Source organism: Poecilia reticulata, chromosome 1 (assembly GCF_904066995.2).
Source record: "Poecilia reticulata chromosome 1, P_reticulata-male-v2, whole genome shotgun sequence".
NCBI classification, from domain to species: domain Eukaryota; kingdom Metazoa; phylum Chordata; class Actinopteri; order Cyprinodontiformes; family Poeciliidae; genus Poecilia; species Poecilia reticulata.
This window is the reverse complement of record NC_088830.1, coordinates 20197837-20220422: the sequence shown is the minus strand read 5'-3', so window position 1 is coordinate 20220422 and position 22586 is coordinate 20197837. Positions and strand designations below refer to the sequence as shown.

Genomic DNA, 22586 nt, shown 5'->3' with positions numbered 1-22586 from the left:
AAAATCAAAAGCATCCATCTATCTATCCCTTCCCGACACTCAAATCATTCTCACCTCTAAATTCATTTTATAGCACTCTGGTTGATCAGCGTGGATCAGCCCTGGTTCTTTGTTACTTTTAGACATATAAGCTATTGCCGTGCATGATAAACCAACAACCGCACAATATTCTAAATGTGTTGGTGTATGGTGAGCGAAAAATAAACTGATTTGAACAAAAGATGTGGATGTAAACATCACTTTGCACTGTAATGTAGGTACTCATTAGTATCTCTCTGGAAGGACACACCCCAACCCTTTAGGAAAGTTGTCTGTAAAACATATGCAGAGGAAGCTGTGGTATCTTAGAGAATGTATTTATGGATTCCCCATGCCTAAAGAGGCTAAAAAAAAGAGGATGAATGAGGACAATGGTTTGGTGAATAAGTCATCTCTGTGACACCTTTCAGTGCACAAAGACCGGTGTGGAAACTGGGACTTGTTGGTGCACATACTCAGAGCTCCTCAGAGCATGTTTCTCCCTTTGGCTGTAAACATGATTCAGTTTGTGATGGAATCATAGGGATGACAAGACCAAGGAAAGGAAACATGGCTATTGGGTTTCAGGATGAGTCAAACTGCACAGGACTAACATGAAGTCCTTGAAAGCAAACGCTCATGTTTCTGAGTGAATCACAAACCAAATTCAAAGGCCCATGTGTCTTGGTGTTCATGTATGTTGTGCAAATTACACAGCAACAATGGCAAAGTTAAAATTATTTCTACAATTTTTTTTTTAAATAGCTGCCAATAAACCTAAAGTGTGTGCTGAAAAGACAGAGAATCAAAAATATACCAGCAATATTCAAAATAATTGTCACAATTTTGTATCCTTTGTACCATATCTGACTTTTTGGAGTAAAAATAATTAAGAAATCTGCAACAGGACATTTTGTACCAATCATGGGTCTATTTGTACCTGTCAGGGGATTTTTCTTACCAGTTTTGACAATTAATTCCCTATATGTTCTCCTCATATTCACCCTAGATCTTAAGGAAGATAAATAAACTAAATAAAACATCAAGTTTGAGCATTTTGGTCACCATTTTTTTCACAGTATGTAAATGCTTAAATACCAAACAAGAACTGATAACTGACATGCAATATTATACATACATAAGAAAACATTTCTTGTTTGAAATGGAGGAAATGGATTCTGATTTCTGAAATGGAGGAAGGAAGGCATACATTTAGTAACATGTAGATCTGAAATGCAGATACCAATTGTTTTTGTTGGAATGATGAATGGAGTCGTGATAATTGTTTAATTGTAAAAATATTGAATTCACACCTTCAGGCTACCCTGAGCTGGGCTTGCATAAGCTCTGATTCCTGCAGAAATGTAAACATTCTGAAACCCCAGCATCATCTCTCTAATCCTGCATCTAAAAAGATAAACTGTTTTCTATATCTTTGTTATGTGGCCATGAAAACAAATCAACAGACCAATAAATTTACAAATACATGACAAGGAGTGCATGACATACATCCACAAACTCAAAAGGAAATATTTGATCTAGGAATTGCGGGTGCTTCATTTTTTAATCACATTAAAGTGAGACAAGCAACATCACACTGAAACTTCAAAGTATTTCTACAGGTATTTATTACCTGCTTCTACTAACAGTAAATGGCTACCAGCATTGCTGAGAGCATTTAATTCTGGATTCATTTGGAAACGTATGCACCCTTCATGGAATACAAATCTACAAACACTTAAACTTGTGTTGAGGATGATGAAATTTCATAATCAAACTTCTGCAATCCGTCATCCCAAAAAGATGTGTGGTGGTCTCTTCTCAAACTTCTCTGAAAGTGTCTGATGCGTTTGATCTCAGCCATCTGGAGGCAACATTAAAAGCATTTCTGTAGCTAACTCTGTCCTCCAGCTGCTGCTCTTAGTGATATATATTATTAAGAGGTAAGCTAACCAGAGAGCTGGGTACTCTGGTGTAATGAATGTCTATCTGGTTCATAAGTTAAACATGGTCCAAACCACACCTAAAGCATTTGCAGGAAGGCTGGCCGCAGGCAAAAAAAAAAAAAAGTCAATACTGCTCGTCTGCAGGCACCGACAGGGAAAATAAACTCTAGATATGAATTACAAAGTTACCAAAATAGGAATGAAAACATCTTCAGATTCCACACCCCATCTATTAAAAGATACAAATCTGCTGATCTATTGATATTTTTGTCAGTTTATTTGACAAAACAACTTAAAAGGTATCTTTTCATTTCTTACAATGACAAAGCAGATTTTTTTTCATGCGGCTGATATTTTGACACCACATACACATGCCAAAACAATAACACCTGCCATCTGAGCCCACGTTCTTACCTGCAAGTCGACTTTCTCGGGCGGGCCTGCTGAGCATATCTAGAGCTTTGCTGGTGGAGGACCTGATGTGGTCACTGAAGGACCTTTGCAGCAGCAGCAGCCTCATAGATCGAGACATATCAACGAGCATCCGCCCTAAGCTTACCTACCCCACACTCCTTCCCACACCTGCTCCTGATGAGACTGATTTTCCACGACAGATCCACCTTGCTCCGCTGCTGCTACACTTTCCTGGCCCTAACATACATATGTTGCCGTTTGCCTTTTTGTGTTATCTCCACCTGTCTGGTTCTGTAGCAAGCTTATTTCAGTGTCCTTCTCCACCGCCCAGTCTCTGCTTTGTCGGAGTCCAGCCTGTACACTCCAGTCTGCTGCAGCAAGCATCAGTGCAGTAACTGCTGGGACACATCCAGCCAGTGCTGCAACGTTCTCATATTCTATTCTGCCAGCATGTGTGTCTGGGAGAGTGTGTGTGAGTATATGCGTGTGGAAGTGCTTTTTTTAATACAAGCTCCAGTGCTCTCTGTGAATATCTGAGTACTTCACAGTCACGACTAGCGTTTTATCTCAACTCTCGCTCTCTTCTTTTTTTTGACTCCGTTCTTCATCACATTCATCTTCACATATCAGCTCTTTTTTTTCCAGCACAGGTAGGTAAATCAAAGCCAGTTATATAAGCAGATTCTATGGCAGTCTGCTTGTTGAGAAGCTCCACTTATCCAGGTCCATTTGCTCCAAAAGACAAGTGAAACCGATCAAGGACAAGGAAACAAAGAAGGATCCTTTCAGAACTATAAATTGTAAAGGCCTTAAGAAAAAAAAAGCTAAATATAGAGTTTCAACAACTGTGAAACTCAAGGGTTTTAATCTACACTATGTTTCAACTTATGCCATGTACTTTAACTCTGACTGAAACATGCTGTGCTCACCCACAAAGTCATAAACACAAGCTCATGTGCTGATAGTTCTTGTGAAACTCAACTGTGCTGTAACCATTATGAAACAAAAACATTTAAGCTTCCAAGACGCACAAAATCGACACAATGGAATCCATTAGTGCTGCGGAGTTGATCGGATAATGCTGATTTAGCCTCTATTAGAGAAGCCAGGTTCTCTGGGGTCTATGAGAAAGCCTTAACCATTAAATGAATCAACAAAAACAAGAAATCTCACATCACCTCAACTAACACTACACGGTTTTTTTTTTATGATGATGCCTCTATAATGCAACTTCTCTTGTCAGTCTTTCTTGACAGCGACGAATATTTTATCCCAACAGCAGTTTTTGCAAGTCAGCCTCAGGATGACTCAGATGAAAACAGTTTTCTGGAAATATAGTTTTCTGTAAACTGTCAACTAAAGTGCACAAAGATAAAATTTTTTGTTCCTGACGATACAGCTGACTCGACACATCTACAGCCGTCAATACATTCTGGTCTTGCTCCCGTTGGCATGTTTTTATGAGGAGAAGTTTATGCAAGGATGAAATTAACGCTAGCATGTTTACTTGCTGTTTAGATGACTGTTGATTATTTGGCTACTAAATATATTTATTATGCAGAGCAGGTCCCATGACACAGAAACACCAGTGAACATAATTGCAAACTGCTTACAGTTGAAATTAAATATTTACATAAGCTGTATGAAAAAAAGCAAAAAAAACTTTCCCTCCCAGTCAAAAACAATAAAATCTGACTAAATTATTCTGTTTCCAAACAGAACAATTCTCATTAACTTCTCAGGAGTATGTGCAAACAGTAGGAGCGCTTCAAGGGAGACGAATGGCAATTCATTACGCTGTGTCAAGAATGCCAACTGCAACTAAAAATAATGTCTCCCAGTCCTGTAAACCTAAATTGCTCATTATTATTAAAAAATAAGGACTATAGATCTGGTTCTATTACATAGTTTGTGCTGCTGCCCGCACTTACTCTTAAAATTAAAATGACAGCCAATAAAGCTGATTTAAAATACATTCCCCAAAGTCTACTTAGTAATAAAAGTTATGATCTCCTTTTTAAAGTTCATCAAGCCCATATGGTTTAGTTCCGTTTATGCAACTTATCACTTATTGTGGTTTGCAGTTTTGAGCAGAATGTACTGATCAGGCCATTATGTTCCACAATAAGCTTCACGCTTGAGAAAATGAGCTGATCGTGTCGACCGCCCTGGCAAGAGGAGGTAATGTACCCAGCATAAGGCTTATTTCAGCCTGCTGATAGCACTGTGCTCATCATGGACAATTGACTTTATGGTCCCCAAGGTTTACAGAGAGCGATAAGGCTGCATTCCTGTGTTTTTACTTTCTGGCCGACTCTGTGGCAGTGGACCGACCTCTGTAGCAGAATTGTAAACGTGGATAAGACAATGGCAAAGGGAGCCAGTCTATTAAAAGCAAATCCTTTATCGCATTGTGTTGAAGTCATAAAATGGCATTCTGAATCAAGATTATATTCTGAAACTCTCCAGCGTAAGCTTGTGCTAGTAGTAGTAATATTCCATCAGTGTAAGTCCTAAAAGGTGGAATAAGAGGGACGGTCACATGAAGGAGAAAAGTTTTTAATTATGCCAAATGCTTCCTCTGTGTAAGGCATTCCAGCAGCATGTGTCTACATCTGTCTCATCAGGAGGATGGAGGGCAACTTGACGACATACTGACCCACAAATGGAGACAGGAGAGGCGGAGCTGGGTGGACTTCAAACAGCGCACATAAGCAGTACGTGAGCCTATATGATCAAAACGTCAGTGAAAACAATGCAACTCGCGTTTGCCTTTTACAGCAACGCCAACAATGTGTCAGCTGTAATATGTATGTCTGGGTGTGCCTGGTTATGGTGGAGCCTTTGATGTGATGATTTGCTGGAGGTTTTGTTCTGCTCTCAGCCAGGAACTCTCCATTTCCCTCAGATCTATCTGCAGATGACATTCCTGCACCTTGCCAAACTATAACATAACTTCCCAAAGATTTATGAACCCTGTGTAAACCGGAGTTCAGAGACGAACACGCGTGAAGTGATTTGGAAGTCATTTAAAAGGATGCCAATTGAAAGTAAAATAAATCATGCAACCTGGAAACATTGATATAAAAAATATATGTATGTCTTGTTTTTCCTTCAGAATGGCATTAACTTTTGTCGGTGTCGCTTCAACAAAGTTTTGGAAACACTCCTCAGAGATGTTGGTCCATATTGACAGAACAATCGAAATCTGTTGAATTTTTCTGCACAAATCAAAATGCAGGAACATTCACATTTGATCGACTAATGTTATTGACCAACATCACCTCCAACATCATTGAGGCATGAAAGCTAAAGTCAGTTTCTGGAATAAATACGGGAATCTTTAGCATAACACAGTTTAAAAAAGGGAAGTGAACATTGCGAACTAAAATGTAATACTGCATAACTAGATGCACATTTCATAACGGTGACACCAATTTGTAAGGTCCAGTGAAAATGTGACATGCGCCGATCGTAACGCAAGGATTACGCTGCTAGGTCCCTCCATTGTCTGTCCTCGGAGCTATTTTCTTTGCAGCCGATTAGTGAAGTCAAGTGGAGTAAAACACTTGACTCCCCTCCTCCCTTCTCTTTCATGAGTGTTTTCAGGGATTTTTGTGTACACACTAATGACCCCGACTCTTGAACCGGTTCTTCACTGTTGAGCAGGCAGACGGTCCACAACTGCAAAGACATTTAACTAATAGGACGCTGGCACCAAGCAAATGCTGCAAGACAAACACGCCCCTAAAGTCTTCCATTTCACTATTCTGCAGGTTGATCGCAAACTTGCTGCAGGTCCAAACACAACACTGTAGATTCAACTAGTCTGACTGCTTGATAGTGATAAATATCAAGCGGGGCCCAAAATGTAGTTTTAGCAGAATTTGAGTGACTTTAGACATCAAAACATAGATTAAACAACTCAAACTACTAGATCTTTCCCACATTTTCTCACATTACAACCAAAAATGATTTTATGTTACAAATCAATAAAAAGTAGAACATGCCTGTGACATAAAAGGGGAATCATGCACGGTTCCAATACAATTGTAAAAAAGTTACACTGAGTTCATTATTATAGAAACTCATTTCATTGCAATTACAGCTTCAAGTCTTTTGGGGCATTTTTTGCATGTTCTTATTGGCAGCTCTAATTCGGTCACACAGGATGGAGTGGGTTTATGAACATCAGTTTTCACATCATTCCACAGATTCTTAATTGTGTTTAGTTCTGGACTATTAACATCATAAATGGTCCGGCTCCATCATGCTTGTGTGATCTCAACATCTACACTCCGCTGAGAGCACTCAAGCAACAAGCTTGCTTTACATTTTCCATGATCCAGATCGAAACATAACGTTGTATGGGCCTCCAATCCATTTCAATTAGACTAGTTTACCTTCTCATATCCACACTGTTAAGTGTGTTAACGCCATCATTCATTGATTTCTTTGTTGCATTGTAGCTATTTTCAGTTTCAGTTATTTTGTTTGCTAATTACTGCTGTCAGTTTGTATTTAGATTTTACATGACATCAAGCTTTTTTTTTTTTTTTAAATGGAATATTAGATTGCATTTGCACCACTTAAAACTTAGTATGAAAATAATCCCCTACTTGGAGACAAATTATTCTGAGACATAAAAACAAAACATGGGATTTATCCTTACAATTTGCACCTCCTACCCTCAATATCTTTATGTAACAACCAACAAAGCAGGAGTAAAGCAGCCAGAGAGTGACACAGCCTGCTGAGCCAGAACTGATTCATTAGACTGGAGACAGCATGAACACCTCAGACAGACAGACATTTCTGATTCTTAAAGTAAAAGAACTGTTTGAAACCTTTGGAAAAGGCCAGAACTCCCTGCATTTACAATGAATGGGGTGAAACACACTTGCTCTTTCACTGGATATGTGATGATGTAGGAACAAGTGGGCAAAGGCAGATTCAAACACAGGACAAAAAAACAAACTTGAGCAGAGGCAATATTGTCTCCACTCAAGCAGCACAGCTCCAATATACCCATTAAAGAACTCATTCAACTAAGGATAATGTCCTCAGAGGGCATGCAGTGACAGGAAGCAAGCTCACAAGTAAAAGAAGCAAGTCATTCAGGGCTCTCCACTGTGGTTTCCTCGGAATTAAGAGGAAAAGTGGTGTGAAAATGTGACCAATTGAAGAGATGAAGATGTGGTCTGTTGAAGCCACAAGGACGGTCACAAGATCCGAGGGCGGAGCGGGGGTTTCTAGGCGACCATCTGTGCAAAGCGCATTTGTCCAGAAGACGAGTCACAAGGAAATCATACTTATAGATTAAGAAAAGTTTAACATGGCTCTACTTACTTTGACATCTTGAATGTGTTGATTTTTGTTAAAGAGAATAACATTAGTCAAATGGAAATTAGAGAGAGGTTCTTAAATCCTGTCACACTATTGCACTCCTCCCATTTGTTTGAGTGGCATAAGAAGAATTTATGCTGTGGCAAACTAACACTTATTTACTTATTTAACACTCAAGAGTACACAATTTGATTACCAGATTTACCACATGTATTCTTCTTTGATGATGGGGTTGGTGGTGGGTGTCATGCCAAATAAGGCTTAATTTACAAACTAAATATCTAAGCATTTTTATCTAAGCATTTTTCAACTGCTATGTTAAATTAATCTCTACTTAATTTAACAAACAAGTTAAAGACAAGTGTTTTTGAATATGACTGTAAATACATTTTGTAAGGGGTTTTATAATATGCTTTCTTGTTTTTTCACAAAAGTAGTTCACACCTTGATACAGTTTGATATTATCATTTCCATCCCCTTCATCCCAATGGGCGTGGCCTATTTAAAACCGGAGGACACGAAAAGTGACAACCATAAGACACGACCGCTTATAATGTTCCATAATATCCAATTCATACTTTCACTTTTAGACCCAAATAAGATGTTTTACACAGAAACTCAGATAAATAAACCTAGAAAACATTTACATTTTATAACAGGAACCACCAAAATGTTCCACTCAGAGTGTAAGAAACTTGGGTCTCTCTTCCTCCTCCAGCTAAGTGAGGCTTGAAATGCAGGTAAAAGTTCAAGCTTTAATCCTGATCTTGGTCCGGTGCCCATCATTGTGTTCTTTACTCTTACTGGTTTATATTTAGACTGGCAAAATAAAGCAGGCTGCCTTGAACCTCAACTACAAACGAGACGAACACGGAAAAAAGGCCATAGAGGAATCTGTTGAGTGTTGTGTTCACAAGCTCCAACAGCAGTATGAAAAAGTGCAACGCAGATGTTTTAACACTCTGTTCCCCGTGTGTGTGTTGCACAATTATTGAAACTGATGAACCAATCATTGCCACCAATGTCACTTAGTCTATGGTTCAAAGACTTTTAAACATTTTAAAAAGGCAGTCACTGTTGTGCATAAAGACGAGACAAAATCTGTAAAATGTGGCATGACCAAGCTTGGCATGTTGACATCTTTGCAAGGGTCAACATCAATAAAAAACTCAAACAGATGACCCGGTCATACTTTGAGCAAGTTTTAGGTCAGTAAGAAGCAGTGACATGGTCCAACCCTCTAAAAAGCCAAAGCCGCTGAAGCCGCTACAAATCCAGAAGCTAAAAATGTATAGACAACCTTTAAACAAAACACAATTCCCAGTAATATTTTGTCCTTTAAATTATCTGTAGATTGAAATGACAAAACGGTTGCTTTCATTTCTGGTTATACAGCTTTCTGTAGCTGCTGTCAGTATTTTTGACACAATGTTGCCACAAGTCCAAATACAGTACAGCCCAAAATTATTCTTACCTATGGCAAAATAATTTTCTTTGAACCAAGAAATATGTTTCTGATTGGAAATAAGATGAGTACCTCTCACAAAGTAAGTTGAGGCACTACGTTTTTAACTCAGGAAGTTGATTACTTAAGAGATTGGTTTTGTAAAACTAAAATTAATTCATGTTACAACACACACAAGAAAAGAAACTGTACATGCAAACAATAGCTGATTCAAACCTGTTTACATGTAGTTAGTAAAAATAGACCTTTCCTACAAACTAGTAGGTATTGTAATCTTTGTTTGTGACAAGCAATTAACTGTTTGAACCCAACATAAGAGAGAAATGTGTAGTGAATGTGTGTGTGAAACACTGCAACACTGGACAATAGAGTCTTTAATTACAACTATCACATAGGTTAGTTTGATTGCCACATGCAGGGGAAGCCTTTTTGACAGAGTTCAAACGACAATGTTTGGAAATAACGCGAACCTTGAACTTCTCTTTGCTCTCTTGCATCTTAATCTTTCCTTCTTTGTGTTTTCACTCACACAAACTCAAGCTGTCAGCGTCCTGGTTAGGAGGATATGAGGTCACAGAACTAAACAAGGTGTCCCTCTAGATAAGCACACAACACACACCAACCACAGAAGGTTCTGGAGTTTGACTAAGCCATCCTAACAAATTGACATGCTTTCACTCAAACCACTACGTTTAATGTTTAGGGCCTTAGTTGAGCTTCTAGATGAAGCTCCACTTCTACAGCTTCCTCACAGTATTATGCAGCCACCATCACAATGCTTCACAGTGAGGGTCGCGTTCAAGAGGATGTGCATTGCTTGGCAATAGACTCGCAAGAAATATGTGATTTTTTGAAGCCAGTTTCAATACTGTACTTCAATCTTGTCATCTAACATTGTTTATTCATTTTTTTGCTTAATTTGTACATTTTGCTGTAAGCAAAGCTAAAATGTCACAAGAAACCATTTTTGTAAACTGTCCATATCTGTAAGAGGTGGAGTCATGAAATGTCCAACTCTCCTTTATCTTATTTAGATTACATAACTTGTGTCATTTCTTGCTGCTATAATGTTATGCAGGCCTCATAAATGTCAGCTTGTGATTGGACACGCAAAAGAAGCAGCTTGGCAGCAATGGCCTCATTGTGTCCAGGAAAGACACTGACCGCTCACTAAGGTATGTCCAACACGGCAGGGAGGTCTCAAACTGCTTCAATGCAAAGTGACAACCATGGAAACATCTTATTAGCTACTTCTGAGCTCCTGTTTGTACCCATGGTGGTAAAAATTAACCATGAATGAACCATCTTTCATGGCGGTGCAACAGGAGCCTTCAGGGCTTGTCGTGTGATGTAACACTGTCACAAATGTGCCATTCCCAGGGGCTTTAATGGAGGGGGTACAGAGAGGGCTTTGAAGTGTCACAATGAACACAAGGCTCTGTGCTCCCCCTGCCAAAAATCCCAGCATATCCCCGTTTCCCCCTACAGAGTAGTGGGTTTTGACACAAAGCCACAGCAATGGGGGTTACATAACTTGCTTCCAGGGAGTCCGATTGATTTAAATGAAGAAAAACTACCAAGAATGCGTGACCCTTTTGAAGTTGGTATTATGCATTTTTAGGAAGCTTTTGCTCACATTGGGTCATTTGCCAGAAGGTAGAGCTCAATTAGACGCGTAAGACACGCAACCACACACAAGAAAGAGTGAGAGAGAGTGAGAGAGAGAGAGAGAGTGAGAGAGAGACAGAGAGAGAAAGACAGAATTCCCATCAAGCCTGGAATCAGCAGGGGTCAATCAGAAAGCTTGTGCCTACGTCACATCTCATGTCTAGTATTGTTTACTAGAGGTCTGATGACACACGGGATGAGGGGAAATGAGATAGATAATGAACGTTGCCAGGAAGTAAATCTGTTTGACTACATTTGCTAATGACCAGGCATTATAAGCTGACATAGAATCCTGAGTTTATTGTCTAGCTCAATCCACAATGAAGTCAACATGAAGTAGACATGTCCTGAAAGTAAGCCTCTTTGTCACAAGGACAGATAACTGTAACTGCATAAATGGCTTAAGTGAAGAGACAGATAAGCTAAGGAGAGCATTAATCAAAAAAAAAGCAACCAACAAGGAGAAGATAACTCTGAAGAAGCTATTTATTCATGTGCTCCACAAATGTGTTCACTATGGAAGAGTGGTAGAGACTGAGACGCTGTTTGGGGATATTGGGACAATAGATGTTATGAAACTCAGGTAAATCAGGGAGGAAAGACTTTTAGAGGCAGCAAAACACTTGAGACTATAAAACAGTTGTCCCGCAGGATATTGACCCTGAACATGCAGCCAGAGTCACAACGGTTTAGATAAAAACATAATCGTGACTGGAAGGGTACAGTCAAAGTCCAGACCTATGTCCAATTGTGAATTTGTGGAATACTTGACAATTGCTGTCCGCACACAGTGTCCAGCCAGTTTGACTGAGTTTGATCATTTTTTTTGCCAAAGAATGGTCAGAAACACATCTGCATTGCTGCAAATTGTGGCTCTACAATGTTGACTTTCGACTTGAAGAACTAAATAATAATGAATATCCAAGTTCTTAAATTCCGTCCCTTTCACTTAATAGCAACTCACTACTTTGTGTTGGTCTAACACAAAAAATTTTATGTAGTAGTTATTTATATCTTTATTTCTAGTTGGTGGAATACTTTTAAAATAAACTGGCAAAAGTGAACTGAAAAAATGAGGACAAAAGGTGAACGAGAGAATGGTTCAAAAGTGCATCAGGCTCGACATCTAGTCTGGCTCTTATCGTCAAAGGCAAAGGATGGTTAAGAAGACGAGACTGGGACCTTATCTATATCTTGCATCCAGTGTCTGCAGCTAAACGTTGTCTCCTTGCGCTCTCAGTCCTCTTTGCCCTCAAGTTTTGAACACAGAGAAGGTTATCTATTAGAAAATTCTTTAAAACCTTCTCACATGGCCACAACTGATAAGCTGCAAAGTGTTTTCTTAAGCTTCATATATCTATAGAAACAATAAACAAGTTAGGGGAAAGAGGTGCTGATCAAATCAGAAGATTTCAGATTCTCAGGTAGCAAAACACAGATTATAAACAAACCTCACATTTTAAAATTAGAAATGACTTACCTGCTTTTTTCTTCCCAGTAGCAACGGAGATGCCCTGGGGAGAAAAAAAAAAGATCATAGAACATAGTTAGGATTTGGTTTCTAGAATTTTTATAATGCTTTAATGTTCATGCGAATCGCTGCACTTCATCGCAGTGATTGGCTGATAAACTGAGTTTATCAGCAGATATGTATTGTGATGGTGAAACAATACACATCTATAGAAACTCATTGCACTGAAAAGTTTACCACACACTCACCTAAATGTACAGTTTTAATAGAAAGTCACATGGCTGCATGGGTACGCAGGGATTACACTCAGAGGAACTCCAGAGACTCTATGGTCCCAGAAATAAGTCTGCATAGTTTTCTGATGTGCACATGTTTAATAAATGGTCAAAGCAGATAATAAACTCTCTAGAGACCTCTGAACAAATATCACATCATTAATAGTCTGAGCAAAATGAACACTTTTTTCATGAGTCAGTGTTGTTTCAACTCTCCACGTAGGGGAAACATTATAGATAAAAATCACAGCATAGTAGATTTTCATCATGCAGCGAATTTAATATGTCCTTCTTTGGAGCTTTTGTGGATTTTAGGAATTACTACTGCGTTAACAGCGAGTGGAGAGTGAGGATAAGTATTTGAGGGTGCATGCGTGTGCGTATGTGTGTGTTTGAGTGCGTGTGGGGAGCAGCAGTCACATGGAATGCAAAGGTCTTTCTTGCCCATGACATTTGACCTCAGGGGCTTCGGCTGAGCTCCGCACCCTGACCCGTTTTAATCTACACTCCTCTACAAGAGACTGGAGCTATTAAAGGATTCCTGTAATACACTGACAATGTCCACATTTCCATCCACGTGCAAAATGCAGGAAACACTCCCCTGCATTCTAGGTGTATGGAGCACATAGTGCCAGTGTTGGCCCTCCCCAACGTATTGTGACACACTGCTGTTCGAGAGGCTGATAGAAAGCTGCTGCATTTTTTTCTAGCTTACAAAAAGAAGCTAGAAAAAACAGGTGGCCGTTGTGTAATTATTATTATTATTATTATTATTATTATTATTATTATTATTATTATTATTATTATTATTATTATTATTATTATTATTAATTTTTGCATGAAAATGCACTGTGTTGCAACATCCCAAATCTATTTAATAGTCTGAAGTGCAACAAACGTGGGTGGGTGTAAATCCCCCATCCATCCCTTAATCAGGACAATTGAAAACAAGGAGACAGTTTAATGCAATGAACTTTTTAAATTAGAGTAAACAACGATGATGGTTTCTCTTTTACAAGCATGTGGTTTTGTTGCACCACCCATTCTCAATGTGTGCCTGCCCTCTGCTCCTGGCATGACATGGAGCAGGTTCTCTCTGTGTGGGATTGTCCAGGCAAGTGTCAAGTGTTCACTGGGGACCCGCGGGCTGCAGAGCCACTTCAGCTGTCTCATTTACTGCCACTAATTTCATGGAAGTGACCTGGTTTTGGGTGGTATGGTATTTGTTTCCCTTACACATGTGTCTAGAAAGGTCTGTGGGCCTGCACAGTTATATGCCACACGGTTATTGCTTCCCCGACCGCAGTCTGCAGTTTAGTGAAACAGATTTTCCCACGAATTGTTTTGCTATGGTACATGTAACTTCAGAAATTCTGTCTTTGCATCTACATCTGAAAGCATTTTCTCCAGGTTCAAACATAAAAATCTCCTGTGATGGAAATGGTTTATAGCATATCTTTAAAGATCTGTAAAACACTAACACGGCAGAATTTCATAATAGCTTTTTCTTTGTTTTGAAAAAAAAAAAAAGATATGCCTTGATACTTAACTCTTTGCCTTGCAGACAGATGTAATTTTGATTTGCCCCAACAGAGAGCATATTTTGTTTGTGCCTCTATAAATGTTCTATAAATGTGATAAGTAATCACTGTCATGTGGCTCATACACAAACCCAGGCAATCCAAAAATCCAGTTTCTTTCCCTCTGTTAGCCTCTTATCGCCTGTTCCGCTGTAGCTTGGATGTGTGTGTGTGTGTGGGGTGGGTGCGTGCGTGCGTGTGATTGTGTGTGTGTGTGTGTGTGTGTGTGTGTGTGTGGGTGTGTGTGTGTGTGTGCGTGTGTGTGTGTGTGTGGGGGTGTGTGTGTGTGTGTGACCACCCATGGTCTGTGCTAGCTGGGGATTATGATTCTTAAGCTAACCCAAACCTTTTCTCCACCACTTAGCGCAAATAGCTAAATTGGTCCATATGGCTAACAGTCAGTCAGCATCTTAAGGTAACTGTGTGTGATCAGGGAAGGATTGCATGTGCACTGCCACAAAAACCCTGGCAGATGCTATTTGGAATTTACTTATTTATTATGAACAGCACGAATGCGTTGCAGTGCATCTTCAAAGAAATTCATGTTTCTCTATACTCTGTCAGATTAGGATCGCAAAAAGTAAGAAATTGTGAAAAAGTCCCATGTTAGCTTTTTTCTTGAAAGTTTGACCCCCAATGCTTTTCCATGACATTCCACAATTAAATAGGTTACATATGCCACACTTATTTTATGTCCAGGGGGAAGTGAGTAAATGACACAATGAGTTGGTGTAATGACATACTAGAAAGTTTCCTGCATTAAAGGCAAATTAGTGTCCAGATGTTAGATTTAACAGTAAGTACAAACCAAAACAGCGAAAAACATTTAAAAAGCCATTCCGAGATCAAAAGCACAAGTACAGTACTTTGTGGTAGTGATTCTTTTTCTATAAACCTTTTTTCACATTTTGTCTCATACAAATTACCAACATAAGCTCATTTACTGGGATCTTATGTGATTGAAAAACAGAAAGTATTGACCTCTTGTAAAGTAAAAACAAACCAATAAATACTTTACAAATACTTTGTCCATATCCAGAGGCTTTGGTTTACTCTGTCCATTCTTCCAAGTGTAATAAATTGCAAGCCTGAACTTTGAAGAACAATATTTCGTCTCTACCAGCTTTGTAGCTCTATAGACTAACATACATGTTCCATTCTTCTTTGCTGAAACCCAGACTGATTGGATGGGGTGAACCTGTGAATATTAGTGTATGGCTTGCCACATTTAATTCTCAATTGGATTTAGGTTTTAATTTTGACTGAATAGAATAGAACAGATTTTCCTTTGGCCACACTTTTCAGATTGATATTTGCATTTTGAAAAGCATGTGTCAATTACTGTCCAATTCACAGTTATCCACCACATTGGTGTAGTTTGTAAAATAATATATAAAAAACAGTGTTTGGTTATTGTGCAAATGCAATTTAAAAGGAGTTCAAGGTGTGTGAGTACTTTTGCAAGGCATTGTAAAACTTTTTTAGTTGTACAAGAAGGTTAATATTTATATTGAGCACACAGTGGGCCCTCAGTCCTTCTGTCAACTGGACACATGTAACTCAAACTCCAGAGTAGAGTGATGGTCTCCGTCTCAGCTGAATGAAAGTGGCACACGTTAAAATTCAAACACGGACACCCATTTTCACAGACGTTTACACAAGTAAGCTAATTGACGGGGCGTCTTGTTTCAGGCAGGATCTTGAGGGTCTTAGACCTGGTCTTCATGAACATAAACGGACTCTTGAGTGGTCTTAAAAATCCATTACTGGATTAGACAAGAGCTGTGACCTCAAGGCACAAGACATGGCCAACAAAAACTGGTATTAGTTCTTATAGAAAAATAGTATTTTACAGTTAGTTTGTAATTTAAAAAGGGAAACAACGGCTGTACTTTTTCCACATTGTGTTATGCACAAAGTTAATGAGAATAAGCGCAAATTCCCAACTGCATCAACTATGCTGGCTTGTGGATTTGCTGCTGACATTTTGGGGAGAGCACAGAGCGGGTTAATAAGAGAGATTAGACTGTCATAACTTCCTTTGCAGAAGGACCAGTCGGAGACATCCTGGGTCAGACTTTTAAAACACTGACTAAGCTATGCACTTTAGGTGCAGTGTCAGTTAGGTCAGCAGGGATCTCGAATGCTTACTACCTTACATGATACAATCGCCTGAACAAATTTACAACATTCTTTCGAAATGGTCTTAAAAAAAAAAAAATCAAGGGAAAAGACTATAATCTTCACTGACATGAATCATCCGTGAGGTACGTTGAAGGAAAACATCAATGACATCGCTTGAAAACACACTCCAGCTAAGAATCTCACTCAGAACCTTGAACCACGCAGCCAAATAATCGTCTCTTTTTAATTCCGCGGTGGTTTATTGTGCATTCCTGTGCACTTGTGTCTATGAGTGCATTCAGTTTGTTGTTGTCTGATTTATGACACTTCATTATCAGCGGGCTGCGGGGGTGTTTCCAGATGCTTGGATCTTCTAGTCATCCTTAAGATTTACAGTCAACATGTACCGTCATCTTGCAACTATTGCTGCACCGCTTGTCTTCATCATGCAGCAGATGCGCCTTTTTACAAGGTAAATGTACCAGCTTCTATCACCATGAGTGCTCATAAATGCTGTTTCAATACATTAAAAAAAAGTAAGAAAATTCATAGAGAAATATTAAATTGCACGTGAGGTTATGTTGATTTGATATCGGCCCTTTGCCAAAGAAAAATTTAATCAAGAGGGATAATGACAGCAGGACACACAGCAATTTATGAGCTATTTGACTTTGGTGAAAAGGTGAAATAACTAAAAGTTTGCTCAGTCAAAAAAGAATTAAGGGCATCAACATACAAATCTGTTTACACGAAAAGTTGCATATGTAAACTGGGTCAGGCTCACACATGTGGATGGTGTGGGCATGTTTTGACTATGTGAGGTGCTTTCTTCTAGATGTAGTGTCTGATAATCATCAATGATGAAATAAAGAAACCTCCAAATTGCGTGCATGTTTCTTTCATGTTTCGTTCTCTCTTGATGCACCAATACACAGCCAAATTGACAGGAAAAACAAGATTTCCTCGTGGGAGTTGAGGAGAAGTTCATTTTCAACATCCTGTTCCAAACATAAGCCTTTCTTTTTTTTTTTTTTTTTTTCTTTTTCTGATCCTCTTACTGTAAACCACAACAGGCCTGTGTTTGTCTCCTTACTACAGCTGCGCTCAGCAGCAAAGTGACCTTGGGGACAATGACACAACACAACACAATGCAGCGAGAAGCGTGGCCATGGCCAGGACCCCTACCGCCAGAACTCTGTGGACTGAATGGTGGTTGGGTTCATAGCTCTCTGACTCATTCTGGCAGCCTTTAAGCCAAATGTGTGGGTGGAATGTAGGCAAACATGATTATGCCTGTTGCAGTCTGTGTTGACTATTGACTAAGAGCAGGAATGCAGAAGCAAATGAGAAGATAAATAAAGGGCAGCGAAAGTAGCAAAATCCCAGGGCTTTTATCTGACTAGGACATTGGGAAGGTGTGGTTTGGATGAAGGATGTTTGGGGACTGCGAGGCTGCCAGAGCGGAACACGGAGGAAGGACAGAGCAGAGGTCTGCAAGTGACCTTAGCACGCAAACCACAGCAAAACTATTGTCCGCCATGAGCAGACAGATAAAGAGCTAATTTCATATACAACCTTCTGACAGGGAATTTAATTTGTTTCTCACTGTGTAATAAAAATATCTCTGAAGTAAGTATCCTCTGAAAGAACTGATGCAGTGGCTTGCAAGTGTTTATGTTTCTTAAACCTTTTTACATTGTCATGCTACAACCACAGTTTTCATTGCATTTCATTGGGATCTTATGAGAAAGCATGAATTTGTGCACAACTGTGCTCTCAAACCTGAAGTCAGTACCATGTAGAACCACTATTTTACTGCAGTTACAGTTGTCTTTAGGTGAAGTCTTTGCGCGTTTGCTAATCTACAAACTAACATTTCTGTCCATTCTTCTTTGTAAAATGGCTTAGGTTCAGTCAGAGTGGAAGGAGAGCATTTACTTTTCATTTGTGAACTCCATTTTTGCCTTTGATTTGATGAGGTTGCATCAAATCTGACCGGCTTCCCTGCCCGTGCCGCAGCAGCACGCCAGGCCAACGCACAGGGGCAAGGATGGCATGTTTGGCGTGCGCACCCTCTCTGTTCAGTGTGTCAACTATAAACCCAGCTTAAGAGGATCTGTGATCCTCACCTATTCAAATTTTAAAATGAATCCTCAAAACATCAGGAAACCCGTGCAGGAAGGCCAAAACAGGTGTGATGTGATTATGTTTTATGTGCTCCGGTTAGAAGTCGAGCAGCTGCATTTTGGACTTTCAGTCCGCGTGTCAGAGGAATGCGGCCGATAGCAGCACGCAGCTCATTACAGTAGTCCTGTCAATTTGTGATGGAAGCATGAATTACATACTCATTTTTCATTTTCATTTGAAAATATTTACTAGTTTTAGTCATTTAAGTGTTATCTGATAAAAACAGGATTCAACACAAATAATCTGCTGATAAAGTTTAAAGTAAAGACCTGTCTGTAAAACCAAGATTAATTATGATGACTTTAATAAATTGATCAAATCTTCCCTAATTTACTGATGATAAATAAACCTTGATTAATGCTCTCTTTGTTCCCTCTTAGTTTAGATGTTGCTGTACCTCATACTTCTTGGTATAAGGTACAGTTGTTCCACACACTTTGCATTTTCAGATAGGCAGTATGTGCGGAACAAATATATTGTTTTGTAACCTAGACCTGCTTTTAACGTTCTTTTACAACTTTATCCCTGTCCTGTCCGCTGGGTTTCTTAGTCTCTAATGTCCCCTCTTTGTCGTGTCTAACAATTTTCCGAGACTTTCCCAGAACAGCTGAACTTATAACAAGATTACATTATACACATCTTGGCTCTGTTTGCTAGTTAGGTGACTTCTGAAGGCAAGTGGTTGCAGTAGTTGTTCAGGAGCATCAGAATAAGGAGAAAGATACATATAAATATCAAAGTTTTCTTTAAAAAAAAAACCCAAAAGAAAAAAAGTGTTATTTTCCTAACATAACTTCTGAGCACCAATTAGATGGGTTAACCCGAAATATCAATATTGCCCATCGATGCTTGTGGCAAAAAGTGACAAAATGTGAAAATGATCATGGAATGTGATTAATTTCCTATCTATAACCTGTATTATAATCCCTATTCCCACTAGAGGAGAAATAAAGCTCAAAACAAAGGGTCAAAGGTTGCCCTGTTACAGCATGTTTTACAGAAGATTGAGGGGATGAAGGCTGGTACAGAGCAGCCCCTTCCCCGTCAACACATGCGTGACACGTAGAAACAACCCCGTGCTAAATTTAACACGCAGCTATGTGCTTTGTTCAGCAGCTCCTCGGGTTCTTTGGAGGATTCTGGCTCGTAAGCGTTGCTGGTGGGCATGACTGGTGCTAAAGGTGACTGATGTGTTGTTTCCGACTGTAACATTCAGAGGAAGGTGGTCAGGGGTCGGCAATCTCCACCCGCCTCTGCGGCTTGACACATCCTGAGCAGACCGCTAAAAATAGAGGCGGGCAACAAATGCTTCCAAAACATTCAGATCTTCAGTTTACACTTTCGGGAAAATAATCACAGATTATCTCAATTGAAATAAGCCCCAAGTGCAGTCAAAAATGGAATACATTTTAAATTAAAATGAAGCAACACAATGCTAGCAAAACAAGAATGAAACCGCATCCGCTATACACAAAATACTGCCAAGAAAAACAGCTTGGACAAAAAATAGTTGTTCCAGTTAAAGAGAAAAAACACCTGCTGTGGCACAACATCCGCTAGAAGTGAGCCCCACGTCAGACACAATATCAACAACCACCTGCCGGAGGCTAACAATAGCCTGCAGCTAGGCTAGCTAGAAGCCATATGTGCAGTGTTGTGATCTCAGTGGCTTCTTCATAGCAGTAACTTACAGATAATGTTGTTGCTATTTAAATGGCCACTCATCAAATATGCCACCGCTTCACCTTTGCAAAGGACAAGAAGAGAATGCTTTGTACTATCACACCACAATGTTCCACTATGTGTTAGGAGAGTGTCACTGGAACACAAATACCAAGCACCGCTTACACAACCCATCAGAAGCTGATAGGAATGCTAAACATTTCACCAGACTCAGCCTACGTGAACATAAATATCAAGTACAAAGACTCAACTCTTCTTCAGGAAAAAAAAAACCGTACATACTTTATTGTACGTCTAATTTTGCTTTAGCAAGTCATTTCTAAAGTAATTATTTTCAATTCAGCTTATGTAGAGAGAATCAATTGTCAACAAATGTCATCTCAAGGCAATCATACAGGCAGCTTCAAGGTCAAGGCCATATCTTCCAAATTGATCCTGTAGTCATGTTCAATTTATGACTGAAATTGATTGAACCCTTTCTATCTAAGAAAATCCAGCAGATTACATCAAGTCATTGATTTGCAGGATTCACTCTACTTGGATTGGTGTGTATCAACAGTGGACACTTGATTGCATGGTGCCGTAAACCTAACAGAACTCCCTCATACTGAGCAAACATTTAGCAACAGCTAAAAAAGGAGAACTCCCCTTTAACAGGACAAACCTACATTTGGAAAATCTATTTGTCCCTAAGCTTTAACTTCCTGGCCAATGTATGTTGAGAGGTTGAGTAAATATTTCCACATATCGTTCTTTTATAGTGCCATCTATTTTGTGAAGTGCACCAGCTTAATTCAGTCTACATAAATATCCATTTTTGTAATTATGTAATTATTAAATTATCTTGTGTAAACTTGTAGACATATTTCTAGTACCAAAAATAATTGTATATCCTTGACAATAATATTAAAATAAAAGGCATAAATAAATAAAAAAGATAGTGTTGCATGTAAAGTGCCAGTAATTACTTTGAAGAGTCAGAGTGAAAAATGTCTACTTTGTACATCTAGTACAAAGTAGATGTCTTTCATCCACAGAAACTTGCCTGAGAGAATATTGACTTTTGATTTCACCCTGTGGATTTCCACAGCAGGAAGTATGGAGTAAACACTGGATATCTGAGAATACTTTCCTTCTCAATTCACCCTGACTAGTAGTCAGTCCAATAGATTATTTTCATTTCAGAGACCTCGCAATTCTTTTTGGATTAAAGTATATGCACAAAATATTGTTACTTTGAAGTACTTCTAGGACCTTCTTTATATTTGCCTACTGACTGCTTGAAAAATGTATCATTGCATAATCCTTTTATATCTTTATAGTCAATCTTTCCATTCCTCTTTGTCAATCTTTCCATTCATCTTTTATGTGTTGATTCAGAATATTACATCAGGGTGTTTTCCTCTTACGTAAGAAGAAACAAATTAAAATGAAAAATAAAATTTAAAAAAAAGTAAAATCAGTTAAAATTAAAAACGGTGGGTTAGACCTCCAGGAAAACCAGAAATTGATGTTTGCCATAGAAAAAAATATCAATAAAAACATCTAAAAAAAATTGCAGTAAATAACTAAAGAGGAAATAGAACTGTTGATATCTGAAAGTACCTGAAACTCAAGTGCAGTTGAATTGTTTTCACTATAGTTTTACCTCTATAGGATAATAACACAGCTGTAGCTGTGTAATCATCCTTCTCAAGGTAAGCAAAGGATCAAGGTTTAAATTGCAAGTTGATAAATTACTACTGACAAAGTGGTAATCCATCCATGAGGCAAGATTTTATTGACTCATGAAGGTAAACAAGTGCCGATTGCTCTTTTGCAATCTAATGAATGTTGATATTTGATTCAGTTTAAATTAATTTAAGCAGATAGGGTAGTTATTTAGGATATGTGTTCTTTTGGATAAAGCGATGTGCATAAGTTAGTTTTAGAAAAAAGTCTCTCTCAAAATAAAACACAGTAAAGGTGGAAAAACAGGACGACCTAAGATTGTTAAGAACACCAGGGCATGTTAAATTTTACTATGCGATTTTTTTTTGGCCTTGTCATAATTCAAAAAGTTCAACAGTCAGTTCAGATTTGGATTTCAAACAACACTTGTATCAATAGGTACTTTTACAGTCATGAAGCAGAGTATCAACAATTAAGTCACCCAATTTATGCTCTTTAGAATAGTTTATTTAGCATTGTAACATAAGATTAAACCCATGTCAAAAGAAAACAAAAGTTAGTCACCTCTAGTAAACCATGAGGAAAATGTGACATTGTAATTGCGGGGTATATGCCTTGCCTTCTATTCAGAACAAAGTAGTGTTTTTCCTAGTCGGGATCCTTCTGCCTCTGAATATTTGCGCTAATTATAGATGATGTCTTTTTAATGTCAGTGTCTAATCTTGTAAAACTTAACAT

At 38.7% G+C, this 22586-nt stretch overlaps 1 protein-coding gene across 2 annotated transcripts in view; it reads right to left on the bottom strand.

Annotated features, from left to right (window-relative positions):
- dlc1 (DLC1 Rho GTPase activating protein) overlaps positions 1 to 22586 on the bottom strand; it is a 76571-nt gene that overhangs the window by 44285 nt on the left and 9700 nt on the right. Inside the window, exon 4 of one of the 2 annotated variants that reach the window (XM_017306348.2) lies at positions 12338 to 12371. In XM_017306348.2, coding sequence (XP_017161837.2) covers positions 12338 to 12371 — 34 coding nt within the window. Of the gene's footprint in view, positions 1 to 2378; positions 2789 to 12337; positions 12372 to 22586 lie in introns of those variants that run through there. The other variant, XM_008413543.3, reaches the window with a different exon arrangement.